The 19,744-nt window shown below is 51.7% G+C and overlaps 1 protein-coding gene across 1 annotated transcript; it reads left to right on the top strand.

The window, feature by feature from the left end:
* Nucleotides 1-12,851: 12,851 nt before the first annotated feature.
* On the top strand, nt 12,852-15,463 carry LOC106737687 (phospholipase A2 inhibitor gamma subunit B). The gene is made up of 5 exons (XM_059718137.1): nt 12,852-12,906; nt 13,162-13,278; nt 13,856-14,008; nt 14,370-14,510; nt 15,249-15,463. The coding sequence occupies exons 1-5, from the start codon at nt 12,852-12,854 to the stop codon at nt 15,461-15,463; spliced, it is 681 nt and encodes a 226-aa protein (XP_059574120.1).
* Nucleotides 15,464-19,744: the final 4,281 nt, after the last annotated feature.

The following is a 19,744-nucleotide window of genomic DNA, read 5'->3' as shown; positions in this document are numbered from 1 at the left end:
AGATTTCCCCCCTCCCTCAGGAATGTATCCAGCTCAGGTTACCTAAAGAAATAGGATAAGGTGTGTACCCTCTGTAGGGCCCATCTTAACCAAATTGTCACAGAGCAGAGTTTTGGGGGAGAAACAGAGGTGGCCTTCTGCCACAGTCTCGGGGTCAGGAGTATCACTCATAGATGAAAACACATTCTTCCAGTTGTTTTGGCACCCTCTCCCCAAGTTATTGAAACCTGAGTGCCACCTACATGACTACAATGGACAGATTGTGGAAACTTTGGGTAGCTGCAGTGTAGCTGTCCAGTATGGATCTGTTAGACAGCATCTGTGGCAGAAAGCCACCTTTGTTTCTCCCCCAAAAACTCTGCTCTGTAACAGTTGTGATGAGGATGGGCCCAGCAGAGGATACATACCTTTACCCTATCTCTTTGGGTAACCTGGGCTGGATACATTCCTGAGGGAGGGGGGAAACCTGCTCCCTCTGCCTGTGTGACTGGCATCACATACCTGGGTGAGGGGCTTCCTTCCTGGTGGGCTAGAGTCTGCCCGGCAACTAGTGATGTATTTCAAATTGGTTGGCTGCCAGCCAACAGGTGCTGGTCTCCATTGAACCAGGTAAATGAAGTCACAAGGGCTATATAAGTTAAGGACTGCCCCAGAGGAGGGGAGCCAGCAGTCATGAGGGATTCTCAGGAGCAAAGAAGAGCTGGACCATCTGAAACTTGCTCTCTCTCTCAAAACTCATGATCAAGGAACTGCCTGCCTCCAGGGGGAATCTCCACCTGCCTCTGCATGATCCTTGTGAGTAAGCTACCTGAGATCCACCTAGGTATGTAGCTTGCAGTAACTCAGATGCGAGATCAAAGGCATCCCAGCCACAGGAGTTTGCTCTATGGGATTTCTCTGATATTGCTCTACCCTGTACCCTATTCTAACCCTACCCTCTGTATCCAATAAAGTTCTCCTTTGTGACTGGTGTAGGAGACTTATTGAGGGGTGGTTTTAATTATGCCTAGGAGGCCACTTAGGTCTGCAGACTAAAGGAGACTATCTTTTTTGGCCCCCAACTTGGGGAAGTGCTCCAAGTTCTTGTATTGGGTCGAGTACCCATAGGACTATTAGGCCTGTGTTTCCCCGAGGGCACAGGACCCAGATAGTCCCTTCTCGGTGTGGTGGCAGCACACATTACCCCCAGACTCTGTGGTGGGGCTCGAAAGGGGGTCTGCCAGGGCTTAGGCGCCCCTGGAGAGACAGGTGGAGTCCAGAAGGTGGACGGGTGTAGTGAGGTGGGAGGCTCAATGCAGGAGCTCCCCCTACTGGCCTGCCACAACATCTACCCCTCATTGGCACTAAGGGTTCCCACAAAAGTCTTCTGGGGAGAAATTGGTTCTCACCATTGGGAATCAGTATTCAAGGAGTACACAGTCTCTGCACAGAAAGTCTGGAAAGGCTTGCAAGTGAGTTTCCCCAGGTATTCTCCGAGGAATTAGGAACTTACTCTGGTCCACCTGTGACGTTCCAAATGGATCCTGTGATTGCCCCTATCTGTATGAAGGCTTAGCATGTACCTTTTTGCACTGCGACCAAAAATGGATGCAGAATTAAATTGGCTTATCGTGCAAGGGGTCCTCAAGCCAATCGTACATACAAGCTGGGCCACACCACTTGTTCCTGTTTTAAAACCTAATGGTAGTGTTCGTATCTGTAGGAATTACAAGTGCACTGTTAATAAAGCACTTAAGCAGGACCTGTGCCCAGTGCCTGCCATTAACCAATACTGTCTGTTCTTGCAGGAGGGCAGGTTTTTGCCAAACTTGACCTCACTCAAGCCTATCAGCAATTGATAGTGGATAACAAGGCCACTGAGCCCCAAACAATAATCACATACTGGGGAGCGCTCCCTGTCAAGCACCTCCAGTTTGGCATTTCTGTGGCACCGAGAATTTTCCAGTGGTTCATGGAGAAAACGCTAGCAGGAATTCCTGGGGTTGTTCCATACTTTGATGATGTGTTGATCATGGGGCTGTCTAGAGAAAAAACTCACCGAGAGACTCAGAGAAGTTTTACAGAGATTCAAAAAAGCAGGTATCAGAGTAAAAAGAGAGAAATGTCAACTGGGAGTTTCCAGTATCAACTTTCTGGGATATCAAATTGATGCTTCTGGCTTTCACTCAGCTGAAGACAAGGTAAAAGCAATACATGATGCCCCTATACCAAAATGCAGACAGGATCTTCAAGCATTCTTAGGACTTCTCAATTGTTATCACATCTTGAAAGACAAAGCCACCATAGCAGAGCCCCTTCATCGCTTACTGGATAAAGGAGCTCAGTGGAAGTGGACTTGCCAGCACAATGACGCCTTCCAGCCTCAAGAAGTTGCTGACATCAGACTCTGTCCTTGTTCTCTAGGATGAGCAGAAGCCACTGTCCACTACTTGTGATTCCTCACCATTCAGTGTTGGCGCTGTCCTCAGTCACACATTGCTTGATGGCACGGATGCACCTGTTGCTTTTCCTCACCAGAAAGTACTTTCTTTTCTCACATACCCCATTCCCCCAAATAAGATACACATCTTGTTTTTGGAAGGCAAAATGTAGAAGCCCTATGGCATTGCCCCATCCCCGCTGACTTGTGCACCTACATTGCAGTGCTCCAAGAGAGTGCTATGGGTAGGGGAAGCTCTCTGCCCTGCTGGGATCAATCCATCTGCCTGGGAACCCAAGATGGCTGGGACTGGGTGTAATGGTCCCCATGAGGGCTGGTGTTTCTGTGGGTCCCCCCTGCCTGGCACTAATTGGTTAGAGCAAGGTCAGGGGCACTTTTCAAGCCTTTGTGCTGAGGAGGTGTAGCAGTCCCTGTTCACCTGCCTTCAAGGGAAGCTCAAATGCACCCTCCAGGGGGCAAGGCTTCCTTTCCCCCTTGCCTTCTGGCCTGAGCCAACTGGGCTGCACCAGGGGAATGCAGGGAAATGTCAACAACTGGTTGAGAGTTCCCGATACATTGGCACCAGGCTTGCCCCTTGCGACTGGGCCCAGTTGATAATGAGGCAGCTCTGACCTCACTCCCTGGGCTATGTTCACTTCTCTTCTCCCTGCCCCGCCTCATGCCTGTCATGCCACCTCTGTGCGTGCAGGAGCTGGACTGCTGCTGCATCCCGTCAAGACCTTGGTGGAGAGGGCACAACCGCAAGCTCAGTTCTCAGTGGCAAAATCTCAGCCAGGTTTGTTGCCTACAAAGCACCTAGTCATGAATACACCTGGGCAACAGGCTACGAGGTGGCCGCTGGGATGCCCCTCAGAATGTTTTTATGGTCAACGCAAGTTCCAGCCACGTCCCACAGGTACAAGGTCCAAAGGGTTTTCAGACCCTCCTTTATACACCAATCGAAACAACCTTTCCTTATAGTATATCCATCTATCCATCCACCCACTCCACACTCCACCCATCTATCCATCCGTATCCAGACACATCCATCCATCCATACATCCACTCACCCACCCAAGGTCCCCACCCATCCAACTTTCATCCATCCACTCAAACATTACTTCCCTCCCTCCATACATCCACCCAAACCCTCCATCCGTTCCTCCATCAGGAATGGTTGGACACTGCACTGGGACCTGGCAACGATTTCTAGGGTCACCTGACATACATTCCACAGCTGCTAGATGTCCCTGTAGGCTGTATCAAGATCCAATGGCCCTTGTTTAAAAAAACCAAACAGTCTTTGATTTCTCCTCAGCCTGAAGACGGGGGGGGGGAGGTGCCCAAAAGCTTGCAAAGAAAGACATTTTTGGGGGTTACTTTTTAGTTGGTCTAATAAAAGGTATCATCTCTAAACCAAGAGTTTTGTATTTTTCTTTTTATCAGACCAACAAGGCTACAAAATAGATCCTCCAAGCAAGCAGGAAATTCCTCACCAGGAAGTAACGTCTTTTCTCGCAAAACACAACCCCCCAAATAAGATACACATCTTGTTTTTGGAAGGCAAAATGTAGTAACAAAGATTTGCTCAGTCATGGCTGACACTGTGACATGGAGTAAGTCCTTCTAGAAACACAGAGTGTCCAGTAAGTGGGACACCCCAGGAGACAGCCTGGGAGAGGCAGCAAGAACTTCCTATAATGGTTCATGGTGCCATCCTGTGTTTGTCACCTCATGTCATTAGATCGCAGGTGTGCCAATTGGGCACGGCACGCAGGCATCTCCTGGCTGGCCAGTCCCTTGAGTGTCTCTAGCCCCACAGACTGTGGTCATCTTCCACAGACTTCATCCATTTGGAGCTCCTCGATACCTAAACAGCTGTGTTGTTTTGTACCATCCCTTTCTCTGCTTGTCTCATTTCCGATGCAACCTCACCCAGCAACCCCTGTTTTGAAGCCCAGTGGTCTTTGATACACTCTAGGCTGCATCTCTATGGTTAAGGGCACATTACAATGGGGATACAACCAGTATGGGGTGTTTCATCCCATGACTGTTAAATGCAATAGGCAGCAGCAAGCCTTGAAGCCTATTGACTCCTGGGACTCATTGGATCAACCTTAGACACAGAAAGAGAAGAAAAATGAATGAGAATCAGATGACCAAGTCTCTAGCCAATCCCCAGCTCTCTCTCCAGGGCAGGAGAGTCATACACACAATAATCAATGCCGGAGAGGAGGAAGAGCTGTGGGGAGGGCATTTCTGTGACTTTCATGATTTATGTACAAGTCTCCTGAACATGCTGCAGGAAGGAGAAACACCAGTGTCTGTAACCACCTGAACCCAAGGGAGGGATGTGGCCTGAAGGGCAGACTCCACCCTGCTCCCTCCCAGAGGAAGAAGCATGGCAGCCATCTTTCAGAAGTGCCTCCCATACTTCTATTCCACTGAATTCAAATCTGCTTCTCCCATTCTGGAGGGATTTCTTTTTTTGGTGGATAGGTGTGGGGGGGGGGGGGGAGGGGAGGAATACAAGCAGATGCAGTAATTTCTTGGCCCCACCCCTTGTTCTAATACTGAGAGAAATGGCAACTAGCAAATCCTTACTGACTCTTAGACCCCGACTCCATGTGGCACCCAACGACTAGGGAGATGACAATCCAACTGCTCATGGATCCTGTTACTCATTAGCCAGAGCAAGCAGGGAGCACACATTGCTCTCAACAGCTTTATTCAGAATGGAGACAGCTTCGGGCCAGGTCCCAAAAAAACAAAAAACGGGGGACCTGCACTGAACAATAGTTCTTTTTACATTTTATACTCCTTGGTTCATACGTATTAACATTCACTCCACCTCTGTCCCTTTTTCTGTTCCACCCATTTCTCCTCCCACTTCAAGCTCCGCTTCTGTTTACTGTTTACTTCATTAGTATGGAATTGCCTATGCATTTCATTCATTTACATGCCTCTCTGCTAAGAGCGCATGTGTAAAGCCATGAACTCGGGTACTCTCGGTCAATCACTGATTCTTTCTGGTTCTTTGCTGACTTCAGCACCATTTCCAAGACCTTGCTTCTGCTTTATCTCCTGACGATAGCTGGTGGGCTGCATCTTGTTCTTCTTACACAATGGGCTCTAACACTATGACTTTGTTTAGAAAATTACTTGCCTAAGCATTTGCAAGGTTCGTCTTACTACATCATTCTGCTTTGTAACCAGCAGCTTTGGCTGAGACACAGGAAAAAGACTTTGTATTCAGCTGCAAATCCAGTGCTCCCCAAAATCCAAATTATTGTCACCCTAACACTGACCTTCCTTCAAGTACTCCAGGATTTTATAGACCTCTGTCCCAGCCCATCCTTTTTCTAAGCTGAGAGAGATCACCATCTCCATGTGGTATCCACAGCAGGCCCCGTTAAAGCTACAGGTAACTTCTCCATTGGACCACATGCATTTGAGGTCCACCTACAGGGTATGGTGGAAACCACAGAAGACCATAACACGGGGGGTGGAGGGGGCCGATTATTCTGCTTAAAAACTCTTGACAGCACACAGCTGAGTATCTTGGGTGGGAGTCCACGTGGCTAGAAGAGAAGGACACATGGACACAAGCCTGAGAGGATACTCTAGGTGAGGTCTCTATGTTTAGGAGCACACTACAATGCACAGGGGACACCCTAGGTTGTGTCTCTATGGCAAAGGGCATACAGCCATGCATAAGGGACACTCAAGCTGAGGTTTCTATGGTTAGGGGCACTCCAGTGCATGGGAACACTCTAGGCTGTGTGTCTATGGTTAGAGGCATAATACAGTGAATGGGGGGACACTCTAGGCTGTATCTGTATGGTAAGGGCACTCCAGTGCCTGGGGCCTCTCGAAGCTGTCTGTCTATGGTTAGGGTCACTCCAGTGCATGAACACTCTAGACTGTGTCTCTATGGTTAGAGGCATAATTAGGGTGCCCATTGAGGTACCTCAAGAATAGAGGACAATTGCATTTAGTTCAACTGTCCCCACCACCATGAACATCGCATGCCTCCCAAGGCTGGGGGGACGCAGCGAGCTCCCACAGGCAGTGGCAGCGGTGTTGGTGGTGGGGGCATGGCTGTGGTGAGTGGTGATCTCCCACAGGCAGCTGCGGTGGTGTCAGCGGCGGGCTGAATGGGGAGCTCCCGCAGGTAGCTGCAGCAGTGTCAGGTGCCAAGGGGTGAAAAATAGAGAATATAAAGGCATCCGGTTTCATATCAATAGAGGACAGAGGAATAGACAACTGGACTGTCCTCTATAAAACTGGATGAATGGCCACCCTAGGCATAATACAGGGAATGGGGCACACTCTAGACTGTGTCTCTATGGCTAGGGGCACTGCAGTTCATGGGGCACTTTAGGCTGCGCCTCTATGGCTAGAGGCATAATACAGTGAATGGGGGATATTCTAGGCTCTCTCTCTATGGTTAAGGGGGTACAATGAGGGTAGAACCAGTATGGGGTGTTTTATACCCCATCGAACCCCCATGGAACAAGCAGGATGAACTAGCGCTCCTGCTTGCACTAAACACCTATGACTTAGTGGGGCTAACAGAGACCTGGTGGGATTCATCCCATGACTGGGCGGTACATATTGAGGGCTATAGATTGTATAGAAAGGACAGGTCGGGGAAGAAAGGGGGGGGGTTGCACTTTATGTTAGTGAGCAATATACATCAACCCTCATCAAGACAGAATCCGAGGTTGAGGAAGTAGAAGGATTGTGGGTTAGGCTACATGGGGGGCAAGGAGAAAGGGATTTGGTGGTACAGGTCTGCTACAGACCCCCACATCAAGGGGAAGAAATAGATGCGGGGCTCCTGAGGCAACTCTCGGAGACCATAAAAGCTAAAGAGGCGGTAGTCATGGGGGACCTAAACTACCCGGACATCTGCTGGGAGACGCAGACAGCAAGGTCCCATCGCTCACGCAGGTTTCTAACCTGTGTACAGGACCTCCACCTGACACAGGAGGTGCATGGTCCCACTAGGGGGAATGCCATACTGGATCTGGTATTGGCAACGGGAGATGACATGATAGGGGACCTCCAGATCGGTAGCCATCTGGGGGACAGTGATCACCTTATAATAGAATTCAACATAAGACGGCGAGTGGGTAAGGTAACTAGTAGGGTGAAAGTGCTAGACTTTAGGAAAGCTGATCTCATTGCACTCAGGCGATTAGTCAAGGAAGCACTGCAGAGTAGGAGTTTTAAAGGGATGGGAGCCCAAGAAGGGTGGCTGTGCCTAAAGGAAACGATCCTTTGGGCACAAAGCAAGACGATCCCCGAGCGAGGCAAAAGAGGGAAAGGGGCCAGGAGGCTTCCATGGCTGACCAGAGAAATCCAGGGCAGCCTAAGGGCCAAAAGGGGAGCACATAAAAAGTGGAAACAGGGAGAGATCACCAAAGATGAATATACCTCCTCTGCTCGCGCTTGTAGGGAGGCAGTTAGACGGGCCAAAGCTACCATGGAGCTGAGGATGGCAACCCAAGTAAAAGACAACAAGAAATTGTTTTTTAGATATATAGGGAGTAAAAGGAAGGCCCAGGGAGGAATAGGACCCCTGCTAAATGGGCAGAAACAATTGGTGATGGACAGGGGGGACAAGGCTGAACTCCTCAACGAGTTCTTTGCCTCAGTGTCCCTAAGTGAGGGGCACGACAAGTCTCTCACTGGGGTTGTAGAGAGGCAGCAGCAAGGCGCCGGAATGCCATACGTAGATCCTGAGGTGGTGCAGAGTCATTTGGAAGAACTGGATGCCTTTAAATCGTCAGGCCCGGATGGGCTCCATCCGAGGGTGCTGAAGGCACTGGCCGACATCATTGCAGAGCCACTGGCGGGAATATTTGAATGCTCGTGGCGCACGGGCCAAGTCCCGGAGGACTGGAAAAGGGCTAACGTGGTCCCCATTTTCAAAAAGGGGAGGAAGGAGGACCCGGGCAACTATAGGCCAGTCAGTCTCACCTCCATCCTTGGCAAAGTCTTTGAAAAAATTATCAAGGCTCACATTTGTGAGAGCCTGGCAGGACAAATTATGCTGAGGGGAAACCAGCATGGGTTTGTGGCGGGCAGATCGTGCCTGACCAACCTAGTCTCTTTCTATGACCAGGTTACGAAACGCCTGGACACAGGAGGAGGGGTGGATGTTGTATACTTAGACTTCAGGAAGGCCTTCGATACGGTATCCCACCCCATACTGGTGAACAAGCTAAGAGGCTGTGATGTGGATGACTGCACAGTCCGGTGGGTGGCTAATTAGCTAGAGGGTCGCACCCAAAGAGTTGTGGTAGATGGGTCGGTCTCGACCTGGAAGGGTGTGGGCAGTGGGGTCCCGCAGGGCTTGGTCTTTGGACCGATACTCTTTAATATCTTCATCAGCAACTTGGACGAGGGAGTCAAATGTACTCTGTCCAAGTTTGCAGATGACACAAAGCTATGGGGAGAAGTGGACACGCCGGAGGGCAGGGAACAGCTGCAGGCAGACCTGGATAGGTTGGACAAGTGGGCAGAAAACAACAGAATGCAGTTCAACAAGGAGAAATGCAAAGTGCTGCACCTAGGGAGGAAAAATGTCCAGCACACCTACTGCCTAGGGAATGACCTGCTGGGTGGCACAGAGGTGGAAAGGGATCTTGGAGTCCTAGTGGACTCCAAGATGAACATGAGTCGGCAGTGTGACGAAGCCATCAGAAAAGCCAATGGCACTTTATCGTGCATCAGCAGATGCATGACGAATAGGTCCAGGGAGGTGATACTTCCCCTCTATCGGGCGCTGGTCAGACCGCAGTTGGAGTACTGCATGCAATTCTGGGCACCACACTTCAAGAAGGATGCGGATAACCTGGAGAGGATCCAGAGAAGGGCAACTCGTATGGTCAAGGGCCTGCAGACCAAGCTCTACGAGGAGAGACTGGAGAAACTGGACCTTTTCAGCCTCCGCAAGAGAAGGTTGAGAGGCGACCTTGTGGCTGCCTTTAAGTTCATCACGGGGGCACAGAAGGGAATTGGTGAGTATTTATTCAAAGTCTTTGAAAAAATTATCAAGGCTCACATTTGCGAGAGCCCAGCAGGACAAATTATGCTGAGGGGAAACCAGCACGGGTTCGTAGCAGGCAGATCATGCCTGACCAATCTAGTCTCTTTTTATGACCAGGTTACAAAACACCTGGACGCAGGAGTAGGGGTTGACGTCATTTACTTAGACTTCAGCAAGGCCTTCGATACGGTATCCCACCCCATACTGGTGAACAAGTTAAGAGGCTGTGACTTGGATGACTACACAGTCCGGTGGGTGGTGAATTGGCTGGAGGGTCGCACCCAGAGAGTCGTGGTAGATGGGTCGGTCTCGACCTGGAAGGGTGTGGGCAGTGGGGTCCCGCAGGGCTCGGTCCTTGGACCGATACTCTTCAATGTCTTCATCAGTGACTTGGACGAGGGAGTGAAGTGTACTCTGTCCAAGTTTGCGGATGACACAAAACTGTGGGGAGAAGTGGACACACCGGAGGGCAGGGAACAGTTACAAGCAGATCTGGACAGGTTGGACAAGTGGGCAGAAAACAACAGGATGCAGTTCAACAAGGAGAAATGCAAAGTGCTGCACCTAGGGAGGAAAAATGTCCAGCACACCTACAGCCTAGGGAATGACCTGCTTGGTGGAACGGAAGCGGAAAGGGATCTTGGAGTCCTAGTGGACTCCAAGTTCAACATGGTCGTCAGTGTGACAAAGCCATCAGAAAAGCTAATGGCACTTTATCGTGCATCAGCAGATGCATGACGAGCAGATCCAAGGAGGTGATACTTCCCCTCTATCGGGCGCTGGTCAGACCGCAGTTGGAGTACTGCGTGCAATTCTGGGCACCGCACTTCAAGAGGGATGCGGATAACCTGGAGAGGGTCCAGAGAAGGGCCACTCATATGGTTAAGGGCCTGCAGACCAAGCCCTACGAGGAGAGACTGGGGCACCTGGACCTTTTCAGCCTCCGCAAGAGAAGGTTGAGAGGTGACCTTGTGGCTGCCTATAAGTTCATCACGGGGGCACAGAAGGGAATTGGTGAGTATTTATTCACCAAGGCGCCCCTGGGGGTTACAAGAAACAATGGCCACAAGCTAGCAGAGAGCAGATTCAGATTGGACATTAGGAAGAACTTCTTCACAGTTCGAGTGACCAAGGTCTGGAACGGGCTCCCAAGGGAGGTGGTGCTCTCCCCTACCCTGGGGGTCTTCAAGAGGAGGTTAGATGAGCATCTAGCTGGGGTCATCTAGACCCAGCACTCTTTCCTGCTTATGCAGGGGGTCGGACTCGATGATCTATTGAGGTCCCTTCCGACCCTAACGTCTATGAATCTATGAATCCCGTGACTGTTAAATGCAACTGGCAGCAACAAGGCCTTGAAGTCTATCGACTCCTGGGGGAGTGTCTTAACCACTGCCCTACCCAGCCAGGCTCCTTCTGTAACAACCCCATTTGCCCTTCCTGGAACATGAAGGGAGTCCTCCCTGTACCATACAGTGCCTTGAAAAATTTCCTGTCGCCTGCACTCAGGGGAAGTCCCAGCCTGTCACATGGGGGCTGCAGTGACCCAGAAAGCAGACGATGCCAGCACTGATGTTGGCAGCTGCCTGGAGAGCTTCCAGCTGCTGCTTCCACAAATGGAGCAAGATCCAGGCAGCAGATGGCACCAGCCCAGCCTAGCCCAGCTCCACTGGAGGCTGTGAGATAAGATCCCCTCTGACCCATGGTTCCAGTGAGGCAGCTGGGATAAATCATCCATAGTCCCACTGGGGTGTCCATGCCTTCTTCTTCTCATCTCCCTACAAACTCACTTGTTTCTTGACTACTGAAGCATCCCAGAACAATTCTTGTGTTGCAAAGACCTCAGAGACCACAGCAGGGTAGGAGGGGTTGGGCACTGGATTACTACAGGAAAGCTCTGGGTTGATTTAGTGAATAAAAGTCTCAAATCCCCTGGGGACTCTGGTTGAGAATCACTGCACTAGGGATTAAGGTCTTGGGGAGAGAATGGGGACCTTCATCAGTGCTGGGGATCTGGGTGACTGCTGGCATGACACAGACCCTGATGGTTATAGAGGTTCTTGTTTTCAGAGCAGAACAATCAAACTGAATGCCTGAAAAAAAAAAAAAAAACAGATCTGGGAAATGCTCGTTATCACCACCAGTGCTAATTTGCTTTGTGCCTACAAAGAATGATGTAGGAAAGTTATTGATCTCCTTGGCCAACGTGGCTCTCTGGGAACAAAGGGACCAGGGTGCAATCAAGATGACTTCTTCGAGGTCAGGCCTCTGGGGTGGAGGATGGGCTGGAGCAGAACAAAGCTGTCCTCCTTCCTTCCCGCAACCACATCACCCACCTCCCCTCTATTAAAGAACCCAGGCATCCTGGCACCCGGTGCCTGCCCACACTTGATGCTGCTGTCTTGTTGGAGCTGGAACCCAGGCATCCAGGTCCCTATTCCAGGAGTTCACCTCATCACCAACCTAGGGGTGAGTTGGCTTCACTTATCCCTGCAATATCATTTCTCAGCAAGGGAAAGAAACTTTTTGGGTTCCCTGCATTTCTCAAATGCCCCTTCCCCTCCCCCTGTGCTCAGAGGCACGTCCCCTTCCCTCCCCTTCCTCTTCTGCTACTGCTTTCCCTGATGTCCCAGGGGCAGGGGAAGCTTCAAAGCCTTTAAAGCACAGAGAAAACATGGGGGAGATTCATACCTGTTTTGGAGACTTTAAAAAAGTCCTCAGTGAGGTCCAATCTGACAAGGGGGTGCAATTGCATCTCTGCACCCCCTCTGGATCCTCCCCTGGAGGAGTCCTTCTATAGGGGAGAGGGAACCCAAGACACGCAACACAGAACTGAGAGAATCATAATCTCTTGTATGCAAGCCATAAGGCACATACCATACTTCTTCATCTACCATGCACACCTTCCCCTCTCTCTAAAATTAGCCAATGAAAACAGGGCAGCCTGTTTTAACTGAGGGAAGTGATTTGGGAGAGATTGGTTAAAAGCGAAAAAACAAAAAAAAAGTCTTTCTTTTTCTTCCATTCTGTCTTTACAAAATAAAAGGTGTGGTTCTTAGTTGGGGTGAGGAGGTGTAGTCAGGGTCGGACACAGACATGGGCGAACGGGGTGGCTGCCTGGGGCCTGGACAGAAAGGGGGCCTGAAAATGGTAATTTTTTTCCCATTGTCCAATTATTATTATCATTATCTCTGGTGAAGGAGGGCCCAATAGTAAAAGTTTGCCCAGGGCTGCCAGGAGTCTAGGTACAGTGCAGGGTGTAGTATAAGGGTAAATATGGTACTTTCTGCTTTCCTCCCAGCCTGCGATTACCCGTGACAGCTGCAAAGTGTGCTGTGTTTGAGACCTCTTAGTACCGACACAGCCTTGGCTGCCATGATGAAGGCTCCCTCCATCCTCCTTGTCCTCCTTGTTGCTCTCCTGGCTTCAGGTGAATAAGGGGTAACCCCTTTCCAAAACCCATTGGAGGAGATGGGTTGGAAGCCATTGGACAGGTTTGAGTGAAAGAGTGGATAGAAGAAAGATTACCCAGTGCTCACTGGAAGACCTGAGTTGGGGGTTACAAACTCCCAACCCCAGATAGAGGGAGGGGCAGAGGGGCTTTGAATGAGGGCCAGCCACTCTTCTAATCCCAGGGCTGGGAGGAACTGGACCCATATAGAGCCTTGTGTCTTCCCCTCTCTAGGATCTGGTCTGGAGTGCGAGGTCTGCTTTGGCTCGGGCACAAGCTGTACAGGCACAGCAGTAACCTGCCCCGATGCAGCTAACCAGTGCAGCAACATCATGACCCAGTTTAACTGGGGTAAGTGAGATGGATATTCAGCTGGCAGGATCTAGTGGAGAGAGCTGATGGGGCAGAGCCAGGACACCTGGGTTCTGCCTCCAGCCATGGGAGGAGAGCAGAATTAGGCATAGGGCACGGAGCTAGGACTCCTGTGTTCAACTTCTAGCTCTGAGAGACTAAGTGGCATATAGAGGACTAGCATGTGGGGCTGGGAGTCAGGATGCCTGGGTTCTATCCCCAGTTCTGGGAGAAGACTGGGGTTGAGTAGGTTTGATCAGGGAAATCTGAGAGGCAGGACACCTGGGTCCTCTCCTTAGCTCTGGGAGGGGAGGGGGGGTCCCAGCAAGGGAGGCTGAGAGCCAGGACTCAGCTCTGAGAGGGGCGTGGGGTCTCGTGGGTTACAGCAGAGGCAGCTGGGAGCCTGCTAGGCTCTTTCCCCAGGTCTAGGAGGGAAGTGGGTCAAGGGGACAGGGTGGGAGCCAGGACCCCTGGGTTCTACTCCAGGACCTGGCTGGCCCATAGAAGGAGGCTAAGGAAGAGCAGAGGGATGGGACAGAGGATGTGGGTGGATCAGCCCGTGTCTTATCCCCTCCAGCTAACATCAAGATGCTCAGCATCAGCCGTGGGTGCATGCCCTGGTGGAAGTGTGGCTATGGCCCTGCCCAGGTCAAGATGAGTGACTCCCTGGAGGTGATGACTAGCATCTCCTGCTGCCCTGAGGATGACTGCATGCCCACAGTGCCGACATGTGAGCTCCCCCAGTCCCCTCCCGTCCTCTGCTCACCCCACTGCCTGTAGCCAGAGCATCCCTCCAGCCCAGCAGCGGGCACTCCACTGACAAGCACTAGGTTTCTGTAAAGAGTCCCCATTGAAAAGCAGTGGATCCCTATGAAGAGTCCTCTCACCTCACAGGGGATGCCCCCTTGAATAACACTGGGTCCTGACTCCCTGGAGTGGGTGGGATCACATGGGCTGGGCTTTGGATTCCAGGTCCCTCTGCCCACCCTGGAGCAGGACTGGGGGTCCCCCCACTACCCTTTGCCAGTAAGCTCAGCACTCCCTGCAGGGGATGTGCCTGGAGCTGACTATGTTTGCTCTGCTCCTTCTAGTCGAACCCACGGACAACACCCCGAATGGCCGATATTGCCCCTCCTGCTTCGCCCTCTACTCTGCCCAGTGTGGTGACGATGAAGTGGACTGCACGGGCAGTGAGGACCAGTGCATGGACATGCTTGGGATCATGAACAGCAGTATGTGTCCTTTCTCCTGCTCTTACCTGGAGCCATTCTAACATCTCCAGACCTTCCAGGTCCCACATGATGGGACCAAGATGTTGCACAACCCATGGGCTGGGCTTCAGGGTGGGGGTTCGAATCCATTTCCAGCCATCTTGAGGCCTCTCTTTTCCCTTCATCCCATGCATCCATCTGTAAGATCTTTGAGGCAGGGGCTCTGGATCTCAGGAGGCCTTGTCCATCATGGGGCAGCCTCTGCCTCAGAGAACTGACAAATCAAACTGGACTGAAGAGAAAGGTGGGGGAGGGGGTGGGGAAGTTAAGGCACAAAGGGATGATGGGACTTGCCCCAGCTCATCCATGGAGGCTGTGGCAGAGCTGGAAAGGGAACCTAGCTTGCTGGTGGCCCCTTGGTAGTGCTTGAATACACCTCAAGGCCATGGTTATTGGGAATCCCACAGCTACCACCAACAGTGCATGAAGCCTTGATTAGCTGAGTGGCGAGGTGGAGACAGGCTGCTCCCAAGCCCATTGGAAGGTAGAAGGGGAGCCAGGTAGTTTGGGACTGGGGACAAAGGGAAGAAGGGAGGTCACTGAGCTCCTGAATAGCTGGGGGAGCAGAGCAGAGGGCAGGGGAAAGTCATCACGGCCTAGACGGTTTGAGGGAGGGAAGTGATGGGGACACACAGGGGAGAAGGAAAGGCCTTGGGGCTTCTCCTGACCCTGACCCCTGTGCTCCTGCCTGCCCCACAGGTTCTGGCACATCCCTCCTCACCATGAAGGGCTGCGCGACTGAATTTGCCTGCCAAATTCTGGATGCCAGCAGATCCAGCCTGGCAGGGATAGGCATCTACATCAACCAGCTCAAGTGCGTCCCAGCCTCTGGTGCAACCATCGTGGCCCCAGGACCAGCCAGGCTCCTGTTCCCAGCCCTGGCTGGGCTGCTCTTGGCAAAGCTCCTCTCCTGAACCCCACTCAAGCAACAGTGATGTAGTCCCGAGTGTCCCCATCTGAATCTAGGACAACCTGTGCCAACCGCTCTAGGGCTCTGCATGGGGGTGTTTCCCCCTCCATTGATTGCAGCAACTAAAATAAATAAGGACAATCAGTGTGGGTGTCTTAGTGACATGGAGGAAAACTCTACTCCCATGGGGGCAAGTGAAGTCCAGCAGGTGGGTGCCTCTTCAGCTCCATCACCACCAACTCCTGTCCCTTCCCCTCCCAGCATCCCCTGAAGGAAGAGGACTGGAAATCCAGGCCCCAGGGGGGTCAATTTCTGGCCAGAATTGGAAAGATTTATAAGGGAGGAGGAGAGACATTGAGACCCCCATGTTAGACTGAACCCCCTTCTCAGGGTCAAGAGAGAACCCAGGAGTCCTGGCTTTTAACCTCCATCCTCAAATTCACAAGAACCCATTTCTCTCCCAGAACCAGAACAGAGCTTGCTAGAACCCTAGTCCCACCGCACACCCTGGCATCACTTGTGATTGGTCACATTGCACTCTCCAACCAAATGCAAATAGAGTCCACAGGTCCCATCCATCCTCCAGAAGCCCACTAGACATTGTATGATCCTACCAAATCTTGTTGTGATATGATTAATATTGAGCAAATCACTATAAGCCTGGACCTCCTGTGTCCCGCAGAGAACCCAAGAGTCCTGATCCTCCACACGAGCTGCTCAGGAGCTTTCAGAAGTGAGAGAAGTAGGGAGTGAGGGTCTACCTTGAGCTGCCACCAGCCACCCTGGGATGATCCCATTCTCTGCACATTTCACCCATTTCTGATATTAAAAATTATTGACAGAGGCAAAATGGATGCCTTGAGCACATGACCCCTTCCATGAATATGGCTCTGAGACCCCCAGTGCTGACCCCCTGTGGTTATCCCAATGAAGGCTCCCTTTTTCTTTCTGCTCTCCAGGGCCTTCCTGGCTGCAGGCAAGCCTGGCAGATTCTCCTATGAGCCTGTTTTTTTTTTATCTAAACCCCAGTGCAGGGGTTAAAATGATTGTGGAAAATCAGCAGCTGAAAAAGGGAGGTGAGGAGGTCATGGGAGGAAAGCGGGAAGAGTCAACAATGAGCTTGCAGGAAGTCAGCACTTCCTCATGCAAGCTGCAGGAGAGGCCTGGGGAGTAGATATCCAGAGACCCTCTCAGATAGGGGCAGAAACCAGGTGAGGAAACTCCCCTGGAATGAAAACAGCTCATCATTCCCCTGGGGTCGGTAGGGCCAAGTCCCCAGTGAGTATCACTGGATGTTGGAGAAGGGGCTGGGGTCTAATCCTGATGGAGCCTTTTCTCCTCCCCTCTCCAGGGACTGGGCTGAAGTGTGCCAGTCCAGGCAACTCCTGCTCAGGCCCCACAAAGTCCTGCCCCCACACCGATATGATATCTGTGGCTTCAGGCACACCAGAAGCGTTATATGCATATGCAATAGGCCTGGGATCTACTTCCAATGCTGAACACCTGGGTCCGAGGCTTGGCTCTGGGAGAGGTGTGGGGTGGGGATCCAGTCCAGTGGGTTAGAGCAGGGCCATACTGGGCACCAGGACACCGGGGTTTTAGGCTGCAGGTAGGAAGCTGGGGATTGTAATGAGTTAGGACAGGGCAGTGCCAGGCACCAAGACTCCTGGGATCTCCCCTCAGCGCTGGGAAGAATTGTGGGGGGGAAGAGTAGTTAGGACTCAGGCGGGTTGGAGCAGGGTGTGGGTGGGGAGCTGAGAGCTAGGACTATCCAGCCCTGAAAGGGACTCCCCACTGAATGAAGTGGCTGGGGCTCAGGCTGGTCTCCCGCTGTCTCTGCCCCCCAGTGAATTGTCCCTGGGGCAGGATTCAGGGCTTCCCACCACAATCTGTCCTGCTTCACCCCTTCCTCGGTTCGTCCAGAGTGACAGCACCCCCTGTAGGGTAGTGGGGAGGGCCTACCCTGTCCTCAGCTTCACCTGTCCCTAAGACCTCCATGGGAGATCCCCCAGGGGAACTGCATTTGTTCTGTAGTCCCAGTGTCCCCCCATGAACAACACTCCCAGCAGGCTGAGCTGTCCGATCTGCTATGCCGGCAACACATGAAAACGAGATGGTCAGTTGCACCAGCTTGGAAACCGGGTGCCCCAACTTTATGGCAGAACCTGAGTCCAGTAACATCAACTTCCTCGGCTGCTTTTTCCCCGCATGGGTTCAATATTAGTGTGGGACATTCTCCCATCGCAAACAGGTGGGTCATGGCCTGGGCAGCAAATCAGGACCTTACTAGCTTCTCCTCCTAGTCCTACCCAGCTCCAGGCCTGCTCTGGCCTCCCTTCCATCTCCTACATCCAGGCTGGGAGCATTCAACTGTGAGCTCTGTGGGGCAGCGGCTATGTCCGAGTAATAGGAGGTCTGGTTAGTCACTGAACTGCCCCTGCCTCAAAGAACTGGCAATCCAAGATGGCCCCGAAGAAGGGTTTTCTTTTATGAGTGGGTAAAAACATTGGCTATGCATAGCGGGTTCACACGGGTGCACGTGCATGTGCACCCCCTGAGATTGGCCATGCACCCCCTGGAAGCGCCAGCCGCAAAACCAGAAGTGCTAGCAGAACTGCATTTCCAGTTTCGCTGCAGGTGGTTCCAGCCTTGGCAATCAGCCACTGAGGACCCCCCAGCCCCACCCCTGTTGGTGATCTGGTCCCCCCACCCCACCCCCAGACTCAGGAGGCACCCATCACCCATGGGTAAAACTGAGGCCCGGATGAAGGGTTTTGCCCCAGGTCACCCTAGGAGGCTGTTGCTAAACTAGGAATAGAAGCCAGGTCACTGGTGCTCCCTGGAAGCCCTGCAATCCACCACAGGTCCCCAGTTCCCAGAGAGCCCACCATTATCACCAACCAGGAGTGAGCTTTGTGTGAGTGGTGAGATGGTGGCTGGTTTATTCCAAGCCCAGGAATGGTCATAGTGGAGACCAAGGTAGGGTGTTCATCTGGTATGTCCCTGGGACCCTCTGGGTTCCTGCCCCTGGCACTTGTTGGGTTTCTTCTTGCAAGGCAACAATGACATGGCACTGAATGCTGCCTGTGCAGCCAAGCCCAGCCCTCCCTGCAGCTGCCATGGACTAGTTTGCTTCCCTGTTGAATCATGGGAGTAAATAAGAGAGACTTGGGTGGTAGCTCTGGTAAGTCTAGTTCTGATTGGTCTAGGAAAGAAACTCTACATCCTTGGAGGAAGTCCAGTAGGTGGCACCCTTGATAAGGAAATGAGGTCTCTGGAGCCCCCTGGTGGTGAGATTGGGCAGCACTGGAGCCCAGTAAAACCCCACATTGAGTCTGTGGTCACACGTTACACATATCACACAATTAACTGGTGAGTTGCGCAATACATTTGCACTGGCCACACGTGCAAAATAAGACTAGCCACATATATGAAGTAATTATCATGCAAGTAACTGGTGAATCACACAATACATTTACACGGGCCATGCCTGTGAAGTAATTATCAGGCAATCAAAATGGCTGTCCGTCTACAAAAAAGAGCCAATCAGTTGCAAAGTGAGTGCCTGAAAATGTGTAATGACTTTATAGCTAGTTTCTATCCAGCTTGAAGTTGAATATCGGGCAAGGTCTTATATCCCAGGCCCCTCACAAGATCCATCACTACGAAGTCCTCACTTTCCAACTGCTAGCACCCCCTGCTGGAGGAGGACTGGAATTCTTGGCCATAAAGAATTGATTACCAGCTATAATCTAACAGGGAACATTTATGGGGGTTGAGGGGATTGGACTCTACTATGGAGAGCCCTGATTTAGCTCTGCCTAGGATCAGCTCCTGTTTGATGTCATACCTGTGGGCTGCGAGTTCAGCCATTTTGCCCAAAAATGGGGGCACTAATCCAGGAGAAGACAGGGCCAGCTAGAAAGTCCACGAGGAAGGAGGTAGGTTCAGGAGGAAAATCCAGGAGACCTTCCAGGGTGAAGGCTGGGATCCACGCAACCTCCAGCCCCGTTGGGACCCCTGTCCAGGAAGTTTAATCCACTAACAGACTATGGCCTCAGTCTGACACCCTGAGGCTGTAGCAGGGTCCAAGCTTTATGCAACCTCAGGAAGCCCCACATTGGGGATCAGGTGGACATCCATTCCCAAGCGTACCCACTTCCCCGATGTCAATGAAATCCCACTCTGTCATGAGGCCAACATAATTACAACACACATGGTAATGAGGCAGTGGTGCTCTATGGTAGGTCCCTGCAACCACGCCTTCATTTCCGCTGATGTGTAA

Source organism: Alligator mississippiensis, chromosome 15 (assembly GCF_030867095.1).
Source record: "Alligator mississippiensis isolate rAllMis1 chromosome 15, rAllMis1, whole genome shotgun sequence".
In the NCBI taxonomy this organism is placed as follows: Eukaryota; Metazoa; Chordata; order Crocodylia; family Alligatoridae; genus Alligator; species Alligator mississippiensis.
This window is presented reverse-complemented; position numbering and strand designations above follow the sequence as displayed.